The 19,836-nt window shown below is 41.4% G+C and overlaps 1 protein-coding gene across 4 annotated transcripts in view; it reads right to left on the reverse strand.

Moving 5' to 3' along the window:
• Positions 1-5,963: 5,963 nt before the first annotated feature.
• Positions 5,964-19,836, reverse strand: part of Klhl24 (kelch like family member 24) — a 43,035-nt gene continuing 29,162 nt past the window's right edge. For all 4 annotated transcript variants that reach the window (XM_052740197.1, XM_052740200.1, XM_052740199.1 and 1 more), the window contains 3 exons: positions 17,570-17,758; positions 15,845-16,033; positions 5,964-11,995 (listed from right to left, as the gene is read on the reverse strand). In XM_052740197.1, coding sequence (XP_052596157.1) covers positions 11,795-11,995; positions 15,845-16,033; positions 17,570-17,758 — 579 coding nt within the window. In that variant the 3' untranslated portion in view covers positions 5,964-11,794. The remainder of the gene's footprint in view (positions 11,996-15,844; positions 16,034-17,569; positions 17,759-19,836) is intronic.

Here is a 19,836-nt window from a genome sequence, read left to right on the forward strand (position 1 = left end):
CATAGACAGCAGGAAACAGTATGGAGGAGAAACTATGCCCACATTCCCAAGAGGGGTGTGGAGGCTTTTTGTTATTTGATGGGTTATGGATGTTTGTTATCATTTAGGGAAATATATTGATACAAATTTAAAGTTATTTTTATTGTACTGTATATGTGTTTCTACTCTTGCTTAAAGGACTTTTGTATATTGATACAGATTTAAGGTAATTTTTGTTATATACTGTATATGTTTCTACTCTTGCTTAAAGAATTTTTTATATTGATAAAAATTTAAGGTTATTTTTGTTACAATATATTGTATATATGTTTCTACTCTTGTTTAAGGTATTATACCTATGCAGTTCATTTAAAAATGTAAAGTTCCAATTTTTGAAAGCTATTATTATAAACTATATAGGACAATCAAGAAACACAGGTCAGGGCCGGGTGGTGGTGGCACACGCCTTTAATCCCAGCACTCGGGAGGCAGAGGCAGGTGGATCTCTGTGAGTTCGAGGCCAGCCTGGTCTCCAAAGCGAGTACCAGGAAAGGCGCAAAGCTACACAGAGAAACCCTGTCTTGAAAAAAACCAAAAAAAAAAAAAGAAAAAAGGTCAGTAGTTAGTTATTTATAACAATCAAATTTATAGGGGTTGGAGAGATGGCTCAGCGGTTAAGAGCACTGGCTGCTCTTCCAAAGACCCAGGTTAAATTCCCAGCGCCCACATTGCATTCAAAACTGTCTGTAATTCTAGTTCCAAGAGATCTGACACCCTTACACAGACATATATGTGGGCAGAACATCAATTTACATTGAAATAAATAAATAATTAAAAAACAATAAAATCTATAGATATATGTTAGATATGTTTTCTAGGTCAAATGGATATATTTTAGATAGATGGTCTTCAAATACTCCAAAGACCTATAGAATATGGCATTTAAAATGTTTTGTTAGCCGGGCGGTGGTGGCACACGCCTTTAATCCCAGCACTCGGGAGGCAGAGCCAGGCGGATCTCTGTGAGTTCGAGGCCAGCCTGGGCTACCAAGTGAGTTCCAGGAAAAGGCGCAAAGCTACACAGAGAAACCCTGTCTCGAAAAACCAAAAAAAAAAAAAAAAAAAAAATGTTTTGTTAATTTAAAGGTTTTTTTATAACAATGAAATACATCTGTTCCTGGCAGCACCAATCTACTTCAGAGAAGACAATGGACATTGAAGAAACTCCTTATAGAGTTTGCTTTCATTCTGGCAAGGTTAGCCACTGGGCAAAGAAACTATTCTTGCCTTTTTTTGTTTGTTTGTTTTCTTCTTTTTTTTTTTTTTTTCCGAGACAGGGTTTCTCTGTGTAGTTTTGGTGCCTTTCCTGGAGCTGGCGCTGTAGCCCAGACTGGCCTCGAACTCACAGAGATCCACCTGCCTCTGCCTCCCGAGTGCTGGGATTAAAGGCGTGCGCCACCACTGCCCGGCTATTCTTGCCTTTGACTGCTTGACTATGTGCTGTCCAGACTGGATGTGCAGGACACATAGGGAAAAAAAGACTGTTGAGCTTTGCCAAAACAAGGCAGAACAGTCCTTCAAAATTACTGATTCACAGAAGAGTCTGCCAGATATTCTGTAGGACACAGAGGAAAGTGACCGATGAATTTTGCCAATAAAAGTCAGGATAGTCCTTCAAATTTCCTGCTTCATTAAAAAGTCTGCCAGATACTCTAGGCCTATAGGCTGAAGAAGGATGCCCCAACGTTGCAGAAGAACTTTAGGTGACATAGGCAGCCAAATGTCTCTGTTGCTAGATAATATTACATCCTTCTGGGTCTTTGAGGGAGTTGAAGACTAGATAGTTATAGTTGCAGTTTTTCTTAATTATGATAGTAAGTTAGGTGTGAAACTTTGGATTCACTAAAATAGGATAAATAATGCATTATTTTTTTTGAATATGCTAACTGAAAATGGACAGAATATTGTAAATGTAATTCCTACTTGATAATTGTTTTTGTTGTATGTAGTTAGCTACTATGTTAAAATTAAAACCTTTATTTTTATGCCGGGCGGTGGTGGCGCACGCCTTTAATCCCAGCACTCGGGAGGCAGAGGCAGGCGGATCTCTGTGAGTTCGAGGCCAGCCTGGGCTACCAAGTGAGTTCCAGGAAAGGCGCAAAGCTACACAGAGAAACCCTGTCTCGAAAAACCAAAAAAAAAAAAAAAAAAAAAAAACAACCTTTATTTTTATTTAGACAAAAAGGGGGAAATGTTGGGGAATATTGTTTTAAGGTGTGTTACTTTTGTTTATGTTGTATTTGTTTAACTCTGTGAAGCTGTGTTACTTTGTCTAAAACACCCAATAGTCTGATAAAGAACTGAACAGTCAATAGCAAGGCAGGAGAAAGGATAGGCATGGCTGGCAGGCAGAGAGAATAGAAGGAGAAATCTGGGAGGAGAGGAAGATCTAGGAATGAGAAAGGAAGAGTAAAGAGAGTAAACAAACAACAGGTAAGGACGAGGGGAAGGGGAACTTCCACGTACTCTGGACCTTCAGGACCAGAACAGGCCACGGTGGAGTTCAGGAGTCTGAGGGAATTAGTCACAAGGGCCCATGCAACCTCCCCTCCTCACAAACCAGAACCCACCCAACACAGGAGCTGCACAGACCACTGCTCCCACTCACCCCTTCCCTACACAGCTCCAGGTGGAGCCTGCTAAGAACAGAAGGATCTGAGAACTTGACCTGTTAACTGAGCAGCTGCGCCAGCAATCCACTCCATAAGCACTCTTCATTTCTTATTTGTGCATTTTACCTCATGAGGGTTTTGCTTTTCATCATCACTCAGTTCCATGTCTTTTGACCTAAAGTCACTCTTTACTACTAACCTGTATCTCATTTACTTTTTTTTTTTAATAGAAATTTTTTTTAAGATTTATTTATTATGTATACAGCGTTCTACCTGCATGTGTGTCTGTAGGCCAGAAGAGGGCAACAGATCTCATTACAGATAGTTGTGAGCCACCATGTGGGTGCTGGGAATTGAACTCAGGACCTCTGGAAGAGCAGTCAGTGCTCTTAACCTCTGAGCCATCTCTCCAGCCCCTCATTTACTTCTCCTACTTTTCTGTTTTCATCCTTATCTCGCCCCCCCAACCACCCTTCTCTCTTTTTTTTTTTTTTTTCAGAGAAAGGGCCTCACTATGTAGCCCTGACCTGGACCTCACTATGAAGACAAAGCTGACTTGAAAGTCAGAGGTCTCCATGCCTCCCAAGTGCTGGGGTGAAGGTATGTGCCATCGTGCCCAGCCAAGTACTTTTTAATGTGAAGTCACATTATAATCCCAGTACAACAGCAGGGGGTGACTTCAATACTATACTCTCACCAATTAATATGTCTTCCCAACAAAACCCAGAAATAAATTAATTGAAAGCACAAACTTGAATATCTGGAGAATATTCCACCCAAACACTGCAGACTTTATTTTATGTATGTATGTATGTATGTATGTATGTATGTATGTATGTGTGTGTGTTTTTCGAGACAGGGTTCCTCCATGTAGTTTTGGTGCCTGTCCTGGAACTCGCTTTGTAGCCCAGGCTGGCCTTGAACTCACAGAGATCAGCCTGCCTCTGCCTCCCGAGTGCTGGGATTAAAGGCATGTGCCACCCCCCAACCCTGGCTCAGACTATTTTAAAGACAGGGTCTCATCATGTAACTCTGGCTGGTTTGGAACTAGCTATGTACACCAGGCTGGCCTTGAAGTCACAGACATCTGCCTGGCTTTGCCTCCCAAATGATAGGATTAAAGGCGTGCGCCACCATGTCTGGCACTACCAGCTTTTTACCAGATTTAAAGCACCAAGTGGGTATTCCCTCCATTATGGTGGGCCTCAGAGCCAACCAGGAAGCAGGTGATGACTCCTGGACAGTCATGCTACTATGACACCATGTACATCTCCTTTGGCAGGATAGTATACAGCATCTGGGGACCACTGCTGTGCTCCATGTTTGATGCCAGCCCCCGCCCCCCCCCCCCCCCCCCCCCCGCACCCCTCTGGCTTTTGTGAGCAGAGCTGCAATGCACACGGATGTGGAGTATTTGTGGCAGGGTACAGAGTCCTTTGGGTATATGCTTAGGAGTGGTATAGCTGAACCACGCTATAGTTCTAGTTTTACTTATTTATTGCCTGGCACTCATAGCAATCTGCCTGCCTGCTCCCGCCTCTGGGTGCTGGAGTTGAGGTTGTGTGCCCCCACACTCAGCTCTTGTTGGGTACTGGATAGGTAATTTAGACTTAATTGGTTGGGTAGCTTCTACAGAGTAAGTCTTATTCTGCTCACGGCTTTAAAGGTTGAAGACCAGTTAGCCCTTATGGGGAAGGGGGCTCTGCCTTGATTACAGCATAGATGGTGTGTGTCATGGTGGGGAATGCATGAGAGCTGAGAATCACAGAAAGCCAGAGATGGAGCTGAGAGCTAAGCATAACCTGTTCTTGTGAGAACCGACCTATTCAATCCCTTACAAGGGCAGTGACACATAATTACCTGCCTTTCACTAGACTGTTTTTAAAAAAAAAGATTCAAAACTTTATTTTTAAAAATTGCCTTTGTTTCAACTTAAAAAATTTGGAAAAGCTTCTTTTACCTTATCCAAACAGTTAATAAACATGCACAGAAGGGCAAACTAACTTAAAAACATTAAAAAGTAAAAGCTATCTTTCCCCCATTTATCCAACTTCTAAGAAATGGTGTCATCCTCAGATAGCTGATATCAAGTTATTAAGGCTGCTCTAATCCAAATTCCTGAAGGACTTGTCCTCTTAGGAGGAACAAGTGTTCTCAACTCACTGGCTGGACTTCCAATTCTGCACGAGATGTTTTTATTGTCAGTGGTCCTTGGTTTCCCACATGAACTACCATTTTCTCCTTTTTTCCCCCATAAAGGTGGATCTAAACTTTCAAACAGAACATAATTTTGGGACAACCTCTGATACTCAAAAATTACTGATTCACATATATATATATACATATATATATATATATATATATATGTATATATATATATATGTATGTGTATGTATGTATGCATATGTACATACACACATATATGTCATTTTTTTTTTTTGAGACAGGATCTCAATGTGTAGCCTTGGGTGGTTGGAAGCTAGATATGTAGTGTAGTCTGGTCTTGAACTTACACAGAGATTCACCTGCCTTTGCCTCCCAAGTGGGATTTAAGGCCTATACCATCATGCCCTAGGAGACTGGATTTTTAATGAGAATGCCCTAAGAATGGAAAATATGTTCTGTAAAACAGGTAAGAGGGAAAATGATCTCATAGAAGTCAGGCAGGATTCTGCCCACAAAGCAGCCAGTCCCTAGATACAACTCTCAAGAGCCAGTGTTCCAAACAGTTTACAGTATTTCCTTTAGTATGAATGGGCAAACCAAGCATAAGGAACCCTCCCACATGAACGGGCTTCATGGCTTCAGATGGCAAAGGAGAGGAATACTGGGACAGGGTAGAGCCTTCATTTCTGAAAAATTCTACCACTCAAGGGTTGGGAGTTGGTTCCCTGCAGGCTCACATCTGTAACCCAAGTTCCAGGGGATCCAGTACCCTTCCTGCCCCACATTGCACTAGGCTGACTGTTAAGTCAGCAGCCATGCCCTTAGGTGGGTCTGTGTTCTGCTTTCTGAGTGCCTTTCTCTTAACCCTCCTAGACAGGCTGTATTAACATGTCTTTATTAAACCCAGCTCTGCTTCCTATGAACAGCTCCTCAACACCACTATACTGGGGACCGTGCTCAACACACATCAACTTTAGTATTCTTGTTAGCCACCATTTCCTTTCCTCAAATCACTACTTTAGTTTATTGTTTGTGTCCTCACTTATTTTATGGTTATTCTGGTGAATATAAACATCTGATTTTCCCCTGGTCCCTTTTTCATACAATCACTTGGGTATATTAAAACAAAACAAAAACTAAAACTCATCAGATTTTTGGTAAACAAAATTTAATGCAACCATATAGTCAAGTAATATTTAAAAGACATTAGATACAACTTTTAAAAATTTAAACTATGGAAGAAGTGCCATTAAACAAAAACATAAGCATTAATGTACTACAACAGAGCCAAGAAGAAGAACACAGAAAACATCCTTTTGTCATTGTGAAGATTCAAACCGAAAGCAATAGGTGTGTGGCTTTACAGTAAAGCACATTATGGTTGTTCAGTTCTGAAAGCCTTACCTCAGAGAGCTCTGGAAACTCACACTGCAGGGGGGTGACAAGGAAGAGGAAGTGCTTTCTCAAGAAAATTAGAAGAAAAAGCCCAGAGCAGAACTAATGACTAATATAAAGACATAACAGAAATAACTACACATAGTTTCTTCACTATTAGATATTTCAAATGACCTTTATGAGAACATAATGGGTGTTTATCTGAGAATTTTAAAAGCACCTAGGTACCAAGAGTTAAAAATGTAAACCAAGCAACAACCTCATTTAACATTCTCTTTCTGCCAAGCAATGACACACTTGGAACTCACCAACGCACTTCAGGACAGATGGGTGTGGTGGACAGAGGCAGAAGGATTGCAGTTGCTCAAGGCCAGCCTGGCCATGTACTAAGTTCCAGGCCAGCTGGGGCTACATTAAATCGACCGACCGACCAACCAACCAATCCACAGACAAGAACCCAAACAGCCAGGTGTGGTAGCACATGCTATCATCCAAGAACTTGGGAGATAAAGAACAATTGGAGTTCAAGAGCATCTTTAGCAAAAACAGAGTTCTAGGCCAGTCGGAGCTATATATGACCCTGACTCAAAAGGTAAAACCAACCCGGTTTCAATAACAAAAATGAAAAATAAAAACCAAACAACAAAAAAATAAAGACACGCATTACTGCATAGGAGGCAAATTTGCAGTTTATGCATGCCTAATTTTATCAGACTTCAGTGCACTGGGGGGCTTAAGGCACAAACATTCCAACAAAACTTCTTTGGAAAGATACATAAAGTTATGACTTCACTTTTTAAAACTCAGGATCACCTTTAATATGATATAAGCTTAATATTTAAGGTAATCACAAAAATGTAAAAAGGTTCATATACATTATTTTAATAGTTTTCATTAATTTTGATGTGCGTGAATGTTTTGTCTGTACTATGAGTGTTTGCACATAATGTATGTGCACTGTATGTGTGCCTGGTGCCTGTGGAGGCCAGAGGGTATTGGAACCCCAGGAACTGAGTTACAGACGCTTGTGAGCCACCATGAAGGTGCTCGGACCTACCCACAGATTCCTGCAGGAGCAGAAAGGCTAGTGTTCCTAACTGCTGAACCATCTCTCCAGCCTGCTTAAGATACAATGCTTTAAAACGTCTAAAATATTTTGAAAGCATCTCTGGCATTATCAGTTTACACTCTTGGGAGTGGCGTCTGATGCCTGGCATTAGATGTGGCTGTAAGAATAGTGAGTCCCATCTATTGGCTTACAGGTCAGCCAAACTGCTTCATTCTGGTTATGTGGTATAGTGAATTGTTTATTTACTAACAAAAATAATGGGTGAAGTGATATAATTCCATGTCAAACATTCCATGATTATTTCTGACATGAGATTTCATGTGGCAAAGTCTGGCCTCAAACTGACTATGCAGCCATGGCTGTCCTTGAACTCTCCTGACCCTCTAGCCCCCCACCTCCTGGGGGCTGGAATTATGGGCATACTCAGCTATGCACAACTAAGGCTATCAAGGCCAAATCATGTTAACTAGTGGTGTCTTGGACTGACTACAAAACAAGGCAGTCCTCAGGAAACCTCTAGACATGATCTTATCACTTGGTGCCACATAAAAGTCTGGAGTATGTATCCTTTTCACATATATATCCAGAGATGTTAAAGGAACACACACACAGTAACTCAACTTCCTTCCCCTCTCAGTGCATGGGCTCTCAGTGATTTTTAAAATCTGTTGTCAGGTCAGGAAAAAGCGGCACCCACCTGGTTTGGACATGGACAAAAGTAGAAAAACAGCCTTTGTCTTTCCAAATGGGAGGCTGACAGCAGATACATACACAGTTCCTACTCACCAGAGAATGTGTCAGCTCACGAAGCACTGTCATCCTTCTAAGTAGACCGTATGTTCAACTACGGCCATGTGTGAAGCTTCTGAACGAATTTTAGTCTAGAGTTGTCAACTGAATAGTATTTAAGAGACAGCACTTTGCACACACCCCAACAGGCAGCAGCCACAGGCTCACATCCTCCCTGAGCATTTATGTATTTTTAAACCTGATTGAAATGGAGTAAACACCTGGATCCCAATCGTCTACGAAAACAGCTACAGAAAATTCAATTCACCTGTTAGTAGAGTCAGTGGGGATGGCACAGAAGAAAAGGAGGAACTCAGGCCACCTTTTCACATACATGGAGAAGAGTTGGAAAAGGATTCAAGTTCATGAAAAAATGCACACAAAACCCAAGTGTAATTTTCTGTTGATCCACAAACACACCTTCAAGTTCTTTCCAGCTGGGATGACCTCAACAGGCTCTTGTGGACTCCTCTACCAGCAGCTTGCTTTCTGATCCCTAACACTGCTGTTACACAGATCCTCATGACCAGATCTGTACTTCCAGATGAAAGTATTATTCTAGAAAACTGGTCCTGGCTTCCATTTGTGCCTGCAGCATTCAGAAGGCAAAGAGTTGCCAAGAGTTTGAGGCTAGCACAGGCTACAGAGATCCTGTCTCAACAACAAAGAGTACTCTAGAAATGTTCAAATTTAGTCTTCGGCAAATTGAATAGAACACGATCAACTAATTTTTTTTTTTATCACATCTGTTTCTGACAACGAAACTGCAAAAATCATTGGGTATTTGTGATGTATGTACACAACCATACAGTCTATATATGAACACATACAGGTAACTTAGAGATGCACATAAGCATCACCTACCAAAAGAAACTCTGCCAATTATGGGAGGACAGCATGAATATGGTATGACACCAAGATGTTGATACATCCCTTTTAATATATTAATTATACCCTAAAACTAATTTTTTAAACCAGGCCTTACCACCACTATTTATCAAGAATTAGCAAAGAAAGATAAGTAATAAAAGAAGTTAAAATATAAGAAAGATAAGTAATTAAAAGAAGTTAAGTATCAATTGGGCAGCTTTAAAAAGTTAATTTTCTAGGACTCAAGATACTTTCTGGTGACTGTTAACATAATTTGCAACTATTCAATTTATATGGTTTTAAATTACATAAAGAAAAACTGATTTGCTTAAGCAAATTAGGATTTTTCAGCATTTTTCCAATTTACTACAATAAACACAAGGGTATATGAAAGATAAACATTACAAAATACAAGTAGATAATATTTTTACAATAGACAAAAATACTGAAATACAAATTTACTTTGAGAAAGTCTTTTATATGATGTATTTATGAATGGACACCATCTTACAAATATACATGAGAATAACGATGATTTGTAGAATCCTAAGCATTTACAAAACACTTTTGTTCACACACTTTACTGTTAAGAATTTCTGAATTAAAACGTTTCCATTATCTAACAAAAGTATAATGCAGGTATTTACTATAAAATTACAGTACAAATACCCTCAATTGTACATACAACTGTCTTTCAATTGACAGATAATTGTTTTCTGAACTGCTTCTATAATTATCAGTTATATCGTTTAAAATTTAAAATTTATGACTTGAAAACAATTTCATAAGTGTATTTTCTAGCATTTTTCTCTCAGAATTTAGATTCGAATTAAGCATTGACTCTTAAGAAATATCTGTATTATTCTAAGATGAGGAAGAAGTTTGCCAGTGTTGGGCTTCTGATGATTACCTTAACTTTAACAGAAATCTAGTAACATCATAGTCACTGACAAGGAGTATATTGTATTGTGAGAGACAAAGGTGCCTGGGAAGTCACACACTGCAAACACCCAGGACGGCCTACAGCATTGCAAATCGCTATCTGTCCACACACAAGTTACGAGATAATCAGTTTGGTAGTTTAGTTCCTGCTGTACCCACTTATATTTCTAAGAAAAAACTTCGGCATTTCCCTTTGAACACTGGAAATGGGAGGTGAAAAACCTAAAAAATTTTAGTAGAAATTTGGAAGTGCTGATCAATATTTTATACAATGGCTCCCAAGTAAGAGATTTCTGCTCAGCACTAACTTACAACCAAGTGGCCCCACTGAGAGGAGCGCCTCTGCTCTAGGCTATCAAGGAATCGGCAGATTGCTAGGACGAGATGCTGACTAGGCAGGGAAGAGGCACCTGAGCAAGCATCAGACCAGAAGATGAACTCACTGTGCTGGGCAGGGAGCAAACCTGTCGTGTTTTTCTTACAGCAGTACTACAAATGTACTTTTGTTTTTTTTAAAGATTTATTTCTTTTATGTACATATGTGTGTCTATGTGAATTTATGTGCACCACATGCCTGTAGGTGCCCAGAGAAGAGAGAGGGTGTTGGGTTTCCTGGAACTAGAATTACAGGCCTTTGTGAACCATCTAATTCGGGTGCTGGGAGCCAAACCAGGGTTCTCTGCAAGAGCAGTAAGTGTCCTTAAACACTGAGCCATCTCTTCAGTCCCAGTATGGTTTCTTCTGATGCGCGGTCCAGATCCTGGATACAGATGTACACCCCCTCCTGGCTCTGTAAAAGGGATTTCAACTCCTCTGTTAGTTTTAAGGGAAAAACTTCTGTAGCAGACTCACAGATGATTCATTAAATACCCTGAGTACCCAAGTGTATCACATTTTTTTTCTTCAATAGCTATTTTAATTTTTTCCTTAGGGACTAACGTATAATTTAAATCTCCTTACTTTTTTTTTTTTTTTTTTTTTTTTTTTTTTGGTTTTTTTCGAGACAGGGTTTCTCTGTGTAGCTTTGCGCCTTTCCTGGAACTCACTTGGTAGTCCAGGCTGGCCTCGAACTCACAGAGATCCGCCTGGCTCTGCCTCCCGAGTGCTGGGATTAAAGGCGTGCGCCACCACCGCCCGGCTCTCCTTACTTTTATATCTTCTACTTAAGCTCACAAAAGGGATTTAATAACAGAGAACAGTCTATGAAGTCACAAAATTTGGTATTTTATGGTAACTGAATTGTTACTACATTTTTACAATTAGGAAAGAAAACCATCTTCACTGAAATTAATCAGGATGGATAAAGTCAGTGACAGAGATGTTTAAAACGTATTTCTTCTCCTCACAATGAATTCTGAACATTCTTAATATCAGGTGATTCAATCTAAACGAAGCTTCATTCATACAATTTTTCTCTACATAACTGACAAAAAAGAAATCAACATTCCTAAAAGACAGTTCACAAATCCCTAAGAAGTTTACAGCTGGGTATCATTTCCTACCCCACAGTTTCTCACAGATGAAAAAGTATATTCGTAGGCCAAATGGTTTTTTTTTTTTTTTGGAGACAAGGTCTTATTTTGTAGCCCTTGATGACCTAGAACTTGTTATGCAGATCAGGCTGGGTTCAAACTCACAGGAATCCTCCTGCCTTTGCCTTCTGGGTGCTGGGATTAAAGGTGTGCACTACAATGCCAGGCTTTAACCACCTCATTTTAACACCCCTCACCCCAGTTACAGGAAAGGATTGATTACAGCTTCAAATATTGATATTTGGGGCAGAAAGGCATCAGGATTATTTCTTTATTTCTTTTTGTCTTTCTGCGTACAGCACAAAGATGTGTTCTCACTTGGTAGCTTTTAAAACTTCCCTCTTGGACTGGCGTGGCTTCTCGTGTGAGGTACCCTGGGTTTAGAGCTTAAAGCATTTCTCGTTGTATCTATGGATAGTCACACAGCCGTGATACGACACTGGTCTGGGCATTGCTGCGACCCCTGTGATGATACTTGTCGCAGGGTCGTAACAGAGAATAGTGTCTGTGGCTTCTCCATTTTCCCGTCTTCCACCCAGGATATAGATCTTACCATTACACACAGACATACCGCAGTTTTCCTGTTTAACCAAACACATAAAGAAACAAACAATTAACTATTGAAGATAAAGGATTTGACAATGAACTGAAAAACACTAACATGCTTTAACACAGTTCAAGAAGGGGAGATCTAATATCAGCTCATCTACCTTTTGCCCAACACCTGCTACACGTGTGAGTGCTGGACATTTGCATGAACGGAGTGAGGGTACTGTTCGTGACAGCGGCCACGGTTGAAGGGCACGGTAGGCTGACAAGGCTTTACATCGCTTACTGCAGTGAGGGGACGCCATTATAATAATCACAGGACCAAGGAACAGGGACACTAGTCCCTTTAGAGAGCCTTAAGAGAAAAAATGAATGAGAAACAGTTGTTTGTTTGGTTTTTAAAGAAAGGGTTTCCCTTGGCTGTCCTGGATCTTGCTCTATAGACCAGGCTGGCCTGCCTCTGCCTCCCGAGTGCTGGGACTAAAGGTGTGCATCACCACTGCCCGGAGAAAAACAGGTTTTAATCAAAGTAAAAAACTTCTGTTACTAGAGGTCTTGGCTGGGACACAGAAATGCCACCAATACACTTTTAGTTAATTCTACATAATGAGATCCTTAGCCAAATTGTATTTGTGTGTAAATAATTATTAGGCAAAAGGAATATAAAGAGGAGTCTTTAAAAACAAAAATACAGGGGCTGGAGAGTGGCTTGGTGGTTGGCAGCACCGACTGCTCTCCAAGAGGACCTGGGTTCAGTTCCCAGTGCCCAACACACAGCTCTCTGTAACCCCAGTTCCAAGGTATCTGACACCCTCACACAGACATACATGCAGGCAAAACACTAATGCACATGAAATAAAAATAAATAGTTAAAAAAAACCCCAAATATACAGAATCTTACTAGTCTGTAGCCCAGGCTAGCCTTGAACTGACAACAATCCTCCTGTCTCAGTACCCACAACAAGTGCTGAGATTACAAACTTGCTTTCATATAACTATTCTAAACTTTAACAACAGTTTAAATGCTTGATGTACCGAAGAAGGAAAAGAAGTATTCATTACTGACTTAAAAATGCTCCCCACTTACTTAAAAAAATTCATTAGAGATTGTACACCCCAGTAGGAGCACATGTGGGGTTGGAGACGGTCAGGCTGTTTACTTCATTTGTTCACTAATTCAGCAAACTACATTCTGAACATGAACATATGTAAGATATAGAGGAAACGAACTGCTAATTCAACAGTATCCTAAAGAAGGCTGAATTCCAGTATAGGAAATAAACATGGCATACATTCACACAGACCCACCAATAAAATAAAATCCAAAAAGAAACAAACAAAACCAGTCCAGGGCAGTGGAAAGAGATGGCTTAGTGGTTAAGAGTGCTTGCTGCTATTCCAGAGGACCCAAGTTCAGTTCCCAGCAGTCATTCCAGGGGATCCAACGTTCTTTTCTCATACCTGGGGCACTTACACACATGACATGCACACATAATTCACACTCACACTCCTAACAAACCACAAGGGGACCTGGTAGAGGGCGTGTGGTTAGAAGGTGTTTCTCACCAATTCCAACCACTTGTGTTCCATTCCAGGGTCCACACAGTGGGGTCCTGATGTTGCCCTCTGACCTCCACGTGTGCTGTGCACACGTACGTACACACAAACATACGTACACACACACAAACATACATACACACACACAAACATACATACACACACACAAACAAACGTACACACACACAAACATACGTACACACGAACAAGTTAAAAACAAACCGAAACTCCTAAGGGATCCTGGCACTGTAGTAGACAGCTGTGGGGGCAGGAGGATCAAGAGTTCAAGGCTAGGTTCAGCTACCTGAGAACCAGTCAAAAAACCAAAATCAACACAATTAAATAAGCAGAAATTTTGAGTACACAACTGCTATACTCAGTGTGAATACTACAAAAACCGTGGGGAAAAGGTCAGTTCTAACCGAGATAACCTGCGTTTGTTGTTGGAGGATGAGTGGAATTACAAGTACAGAGGTACAGAAGCAGCACAGGCCGGGGGATCAACAATCTGAAATAACATGTGATCTGTACTGAAAATAAAAACACACACTTAATAATATAATGGGAATAAAGTTACAGGAAATGATATTGGAAAAACAATCAGTGGAGCATGGTGGCACACACCTTTAGCCCCAGCACTTGGGTGGCGGAGGCAGGTGGATCTCTGTGAGTTTGGGGGCAGCCAGGGCTACACAGAGAAACCCTGTCTCAAAAAAAAGAAAAGAAAAGAAAAAACAAAGCCCTTTGGCTAACAGCAAGTGGGAAAGAAAACGAAGAGGAGACACGAGAGGGTCTCTAACAAAGCGGGGAGGTTTGGGAGTTCATTCAGTAGGTTTCCAGTCAAGGGGACATAACAAGATTTGTTTGGAGAATAACTGTAGCAAAGCGGCTTGGAGAAGCTAGACTGGAGGACAGGACTCTGAGGACAGCTCCAGTGTGTGAGCATCCCTCTTTTAGAGACTGTGAAGAAGCCTAGTGAGGTGTCTAGGATGTCTGGACACAGACCAGGAGAAGAGACAGATCCACTGTAAGTCTGCAGCTTTGGAGCACCATGGACAGTGTCCCACAGCAGGTGGGAACAAGGGTTAGAACAGGGTGAGCCCTGAGCAGCAAATGAAGTAATTCAGAAGTCAACTGGAGTTAAGTCAGGGGAAAGAGGCTAAGCAGCACTCATTGAAGATGGAGTGGAAAAAACAAGGACTAAGAAAACAACAGGAGAGATGCCTCCTGGTGACCTTTAAGAACTTGTCTTTGGAGGCTGGGTATGCTGCACATCTTTAATCTCTGCATTCAGGAGGGAGAGGACAGTAGTTCCAAGCCAGTCAGGGTTACACAGTGAGACCTTGTCTAAAAAAAGAAAGAGAGAAAGACAAAATCCAGCCAGCCAATCAAAGAAAGGAAGAAAAAGAAAGGGAGAATACATTTGCGGGGAGCAGGCTGGCTCAGGGGTAAGAGCACTTCTGCCATCTGCAGAAGGCTGCAGTTTCGTTCCCAGCACCCACATCAGGTGGCTCACAACCACCTGTAACTGAGGCTCCAGGAGAGCGGCCCCTCCTCTGGTCTCTCTGGGCACTCACATCCCCGTGCACACACTAACATGAGGAGAGACAGAATTCCAGCATCAGAAGCAGCATTTTGGTAGTCAAGGGAAGGTGAGCAGAGCCAAGAACCTGGGGCTGGACCCTTTCTAGAACAGCAGTTTATCTCTGCTGTTCAGGTGGAGTGTGTGGATGAGAGGCCTGAGCACAACCATCTCCTTTACAGTAAAACTAACAGGCCCTCAGTCTGACCTCCTTTTCTGAAATAGCAAAGAGAAAGGGCAGGAGAACAGAACAATATTTTGAAAAATGTGAAAGTTGAGTTTTTTCAGTCAAAAGCCTAAATACAATGGATGCTTCATGTTGGGTTGATTAAAAAGAAGCTAACCCTCGGGGCAGAGTATGGAGTTCAGTGTAGAGTATTTACTTAGTGTTCACGAGGTCCTGGACCCGATTCCCAACACCACAAAAGAACATAAAAGAATAAAAAACAATTCCTTGGGAGGGAGTTTAAAAATTATGAAATAAGCCGGGCGGTGGTGGCGCACGCCTTTAATCCCAGCACTCGGGAGGCAGAGCCAGGCGGATCTCTGTGAGTTCGAGGCCAGCCTGGACTACCAAGTGAGTTCCAGGACAGGCGCAAAGCTACACAGAGAAACCCTGTCTCGAAAAACCAAAAAAAAAAAAAAAAAAAAAAAAATTATGAAATATTTGGAAAGTGAAATTCTAGTAAATAATCATGTCACTTATTTGCTCTTAGCTTCTGGTTGGCCTCTGTGCTGTTACCTGTCGGCTGAATGTGTTTTGTACATGCATCCAGTAGTCTTCCACGGGGTCGTAACAATACACCGCCTTGGTCAGTCCCCCAGCCACGTAGATCAGGTTGTTCAGAGACACGGCTGTTATGCACCTCTTGGCAATTGGGATAGCTGCACGAAGTAGCCAAGAATTGGTTTCTGGATCGTAAGATTGGACCTAATAATACAGAAAAATAGGGAGCAAGTTGTCTAAACAAATATGTAAATTTGCTTTAAAAATCTGTCAATATATAGAATCATGGTTAAAAATCAAATGCCATTAACTCAAAGAATTAAATAAGGTTAGTCTGATTAATAAAATTTATGAATTAAGAAAATTCTTACTTTTTGGGTGAAGGATAAATCTCCTTTGATTGAAAAAAGAGAAAATCACCAAGGAAAGGCTAATTTATTACCGTCAAGCAGAAGACAGTAACAAAACACACACCAATTACTTCCAAGAAGAACGGCCTCCAGGTTTACTAATGTACACTAAAAGTAAGTCTTAAGTTTTTCTGAAATTGCTTTATGTAAGTTAATCATGTCTCCATCTGAATATAATTTCTTTATGTGTTTAGTCCTTACTGATAGGAATTCCAGCCATGCCCCATGGTCCAGCATGCCCCGGCGGGACACTTAGTCATTTCCAGGTCACAGTCCTGTGCTATGTGGTCACATAAATTGCACATGGCATGACCACATGATCTATGTGCATGCGTGGAGTAGCCACGTGGGCCTGTGTGCACATGTGCGGGCTGGCCCTTAAAAAGGCAGGCCCCATGTCCCCCCGCCCCCTTTTCTCTCATGTGTCCTTTCAGCAGGCGCAATCACATCTATCCCTTTGTCCTTGTCTTAATAAAACTCTTGTTAGTGGATTCTGTCATGTTTCACGACTTTTCCTTACAGGGTAAGAGCGCCGCTAAAAACCATCACTCACTCCAGAAGAACGAGGCAACTTTATTTAGTATTTTTAGGTAGCTTTATCTCTTTACTGCCACCGTGCCCCCATGTGGAGGTCAGAGGACAACCGTCGGAGGTGGTGCTCGCCTAGCCCAGGAGCTGGGGATTGAACTCAGATCAGCAGGTTTGGTGGTGAGCACCTTGACCATCTGATGATAGATTAACATTGAAGTAAGAAAATAAATGAATTGACTGATGAAATTCCATATCACTACCAAACCAATTAGCCACTGGATACCCTTCCTCAGAATCAACATGGCGTCTCCTGAAATGCCAGGACACATTCTTCTGTCCCTGAGTTGAACGAGCTGCAGCTACTTTGGGCCATCCTCTGTTTACACTATAGAGGAAATCTTTCCTCTTCTTTTGTTCTAAAAACAAAAACCAAACTAAACCAAACCAAACAACAAAACCCAAAACACCCTTCAAAAGTTTAAGAAATGACCCAGCTGGAAGCAGAAGCAGTTTCATTAGTGCCTTGACCTTCGCTCACTTCCTTTTCTGTGTTGCATTTAAATCCTGTAGACAACAGTAAAGGATTTTACTGAGATCAGTCTCATTTCAAAAAGGTTTAACCACATCTGTTACACACTGCAAATTACTGGCTATATAATGGTGTCACTGTGGCGACTTGAAATTCAGTGCTTTCCCTCAGAACAGGACAGCAGACCATTTTTTTTTTTGGTGACCTAGCCAACAGGCCATCTGTCTCCTCTTTGTAAACAGCAGGGCGTTCTCTAAGCACACAGCTTACCTTATCAGAGCAAGTGTTATCATCAGGTCCTCCGCCAATCACAAACAACTTCCCGACACAGCTAGTCACTGCAGGAGAGCTCACTGCTTCCTTAAGGGGCGCAACTTCTGTCCAGCGATTTGAAAAGGAATCGTAACACTCGACACTGCTAAGTCTGTTTTGCCCGTCATAGCCTCCGACAACATATACCTGTATGTAAAATGCAGGGAAAGAATCTTCGTGGCAAGTCTAAAATGTTTATCTGCTCACTTAAAATTAGAGGGTCCCTCTCATCTGAAGCCTCGACAGCTATGACTACAATGTTATCTAGTCGAGTTTTCTGAGACTTTTTCATTTCTCAGCAACCCTCTGACTACTGCCATTATAGAGCCTTTTCTGGTATGTTCCCTTCAGTGACATTTTAACCACACAGGCATACTGTGTATTTGTTTACCTCACTGTATACACCTGGGCTTTGTCTATGACTCGCTATGTTTTTTTTCACCTCCTTTGAAGAACAAGTTTTTACCATACCCACAGGAATAAGGTTTTTCAATTCTTGTTCACTCAGCAATGAGATATTTGGTTATAAAGTAATAAAGTTATACAACTACACCACCAGGTAAGGGTCAGTAGTGTGAGCTCTCTGAAGGCAAGGCCCATCTTTTAGTACCAATAGCAGCTAGAAAAACACCTGAGACACAGTGAATTCAAAGAGCTTTCTCAACATTTTCCATGAACAGTGGTGGGGCAATACCTTTATATGACAGCCAAAGCCATAAACAAGACATTTAGTGAATGGTTTACATGCAAACAATCCCTTATGCATCATGGGTATATCAGAATTATTATTATTATTATTATTATTATTATTATTATTATTATTATTATTATTATTTCTGAGACAGGGTTTCCTCTGTAGCCCTGGTTGTCTTGGAACTAGCTCTGTAGACCAGGCTGGCCTCAGAGATCCACCTGCCTCTGCCTCCCCAGTGTTGGGATTAAACGGGTGCGCCGCCACCACCACATGGCTATATTAAGAAACTTTGAATCAAGCTTTCCAGTTTCATAGCCACATTTCTTTTAATGGACAATAATTATCATCAACTCCTTTCGCCACATCTAACTAACTGTGAAGGTCAACTGGGTCTTCCATACGACCTCTCATGCCTGCCCTTCCTGCTGCTTTCCATCATCACCAAGGGTGATGTGCCCGAGGATCACATCATTTCACAGCTCCCATAACCACATTCCATCCTTCTTAAACACCATCAATCCTTTTACAGGTCATCAATGAATGCCTAAACTTCACACCTTATGACTTAAGTCATCCATAATTTATCCTTCCGTGTGCTTTTGTATATCCGCAGCAGCCAACACCACTTTAAGTGCCCATTTCTCAAGTGCAATGTGTCTTGTTCCAAGCAAACAAACAAACATGGTGCCAGAGAGACGGCTCAGCAGTCAAGAGCGCCTGTGGGGGACCCGGGTTCTATTCCCAGCACCCCAGCAGTCAAGAGTGCCTGTGGAGGACCGGGGTTCTATTCCCAGCACCCACACAGGGTAATTACAGCTTCAGGGGATCTGACACCATTTTCTGGCCTTCAAGGGCACAGACATGTACATACATTCAACAAAAAACACTCAACACAAACACACACAAATAATTCTTTAATTTAAAAACTGTAAATAATATAGAACATCGCCACATAATCTTTTTTGTGATTTCTGAGACAAGGCCTCACTCTATAACATAGGCTGGCCTTAAACTTGTGGCAATCCTCCTGCTTCAGCCTTCCAAGTCTGTGATTACTAGCATGAGTCTCACCTGACAACACCTGACACATAGTTCAGCTTTGGAGGTTAAATATGATCTACTCTATACACATATGTAAACAACAGACGCACACCATGAACACGGACATTAAGATGCTTCTGGACTAAGAAAATCTGAGTTTCTGCTGCTGCATTACTTCTTTCTAAATGTGTAAGGTTTCTGAGGTATTTTTTTCTGGGGGCAGGGTTTCACCGCTATGAAGCCCAAGCTGGTCTTAAATTTGCTATTCTCCTGCCTCAGCATCTGGGATTAGAGGCATATGCCACAAAGCCAGACTCTCATTAAATACTCCTTACTAATTATTTCCTTTTCTAAGATGCTTCATTCTACGTCATCCTAAGTTTCTCTGTAGATTTTTTGAAGATTTATGTGTTTTGTATGGATGCTTGTCATCGCATGTGTGCCTGCTGCCCAGAGGCTGAGAGGGCACTGGATCCCCTGGAACTGGAGA

This window comes from Peromyscus californicus, unplaced genomic scaffold (assembly GCF_007827085.1).
Source record: "Peromyscus californicus insignis strain IS unplaced genomic scaffold, ASM782708v3 Scaffold_16__1_contigs__length_79575227, whole genome shotgun sequence".
Taxonomy (NCBI): Eukaryota; Metazoa; Chordata; class Mammalia; order Rodentia; family Cricetidae; genus Peromyscus; species Peromyscus californicus.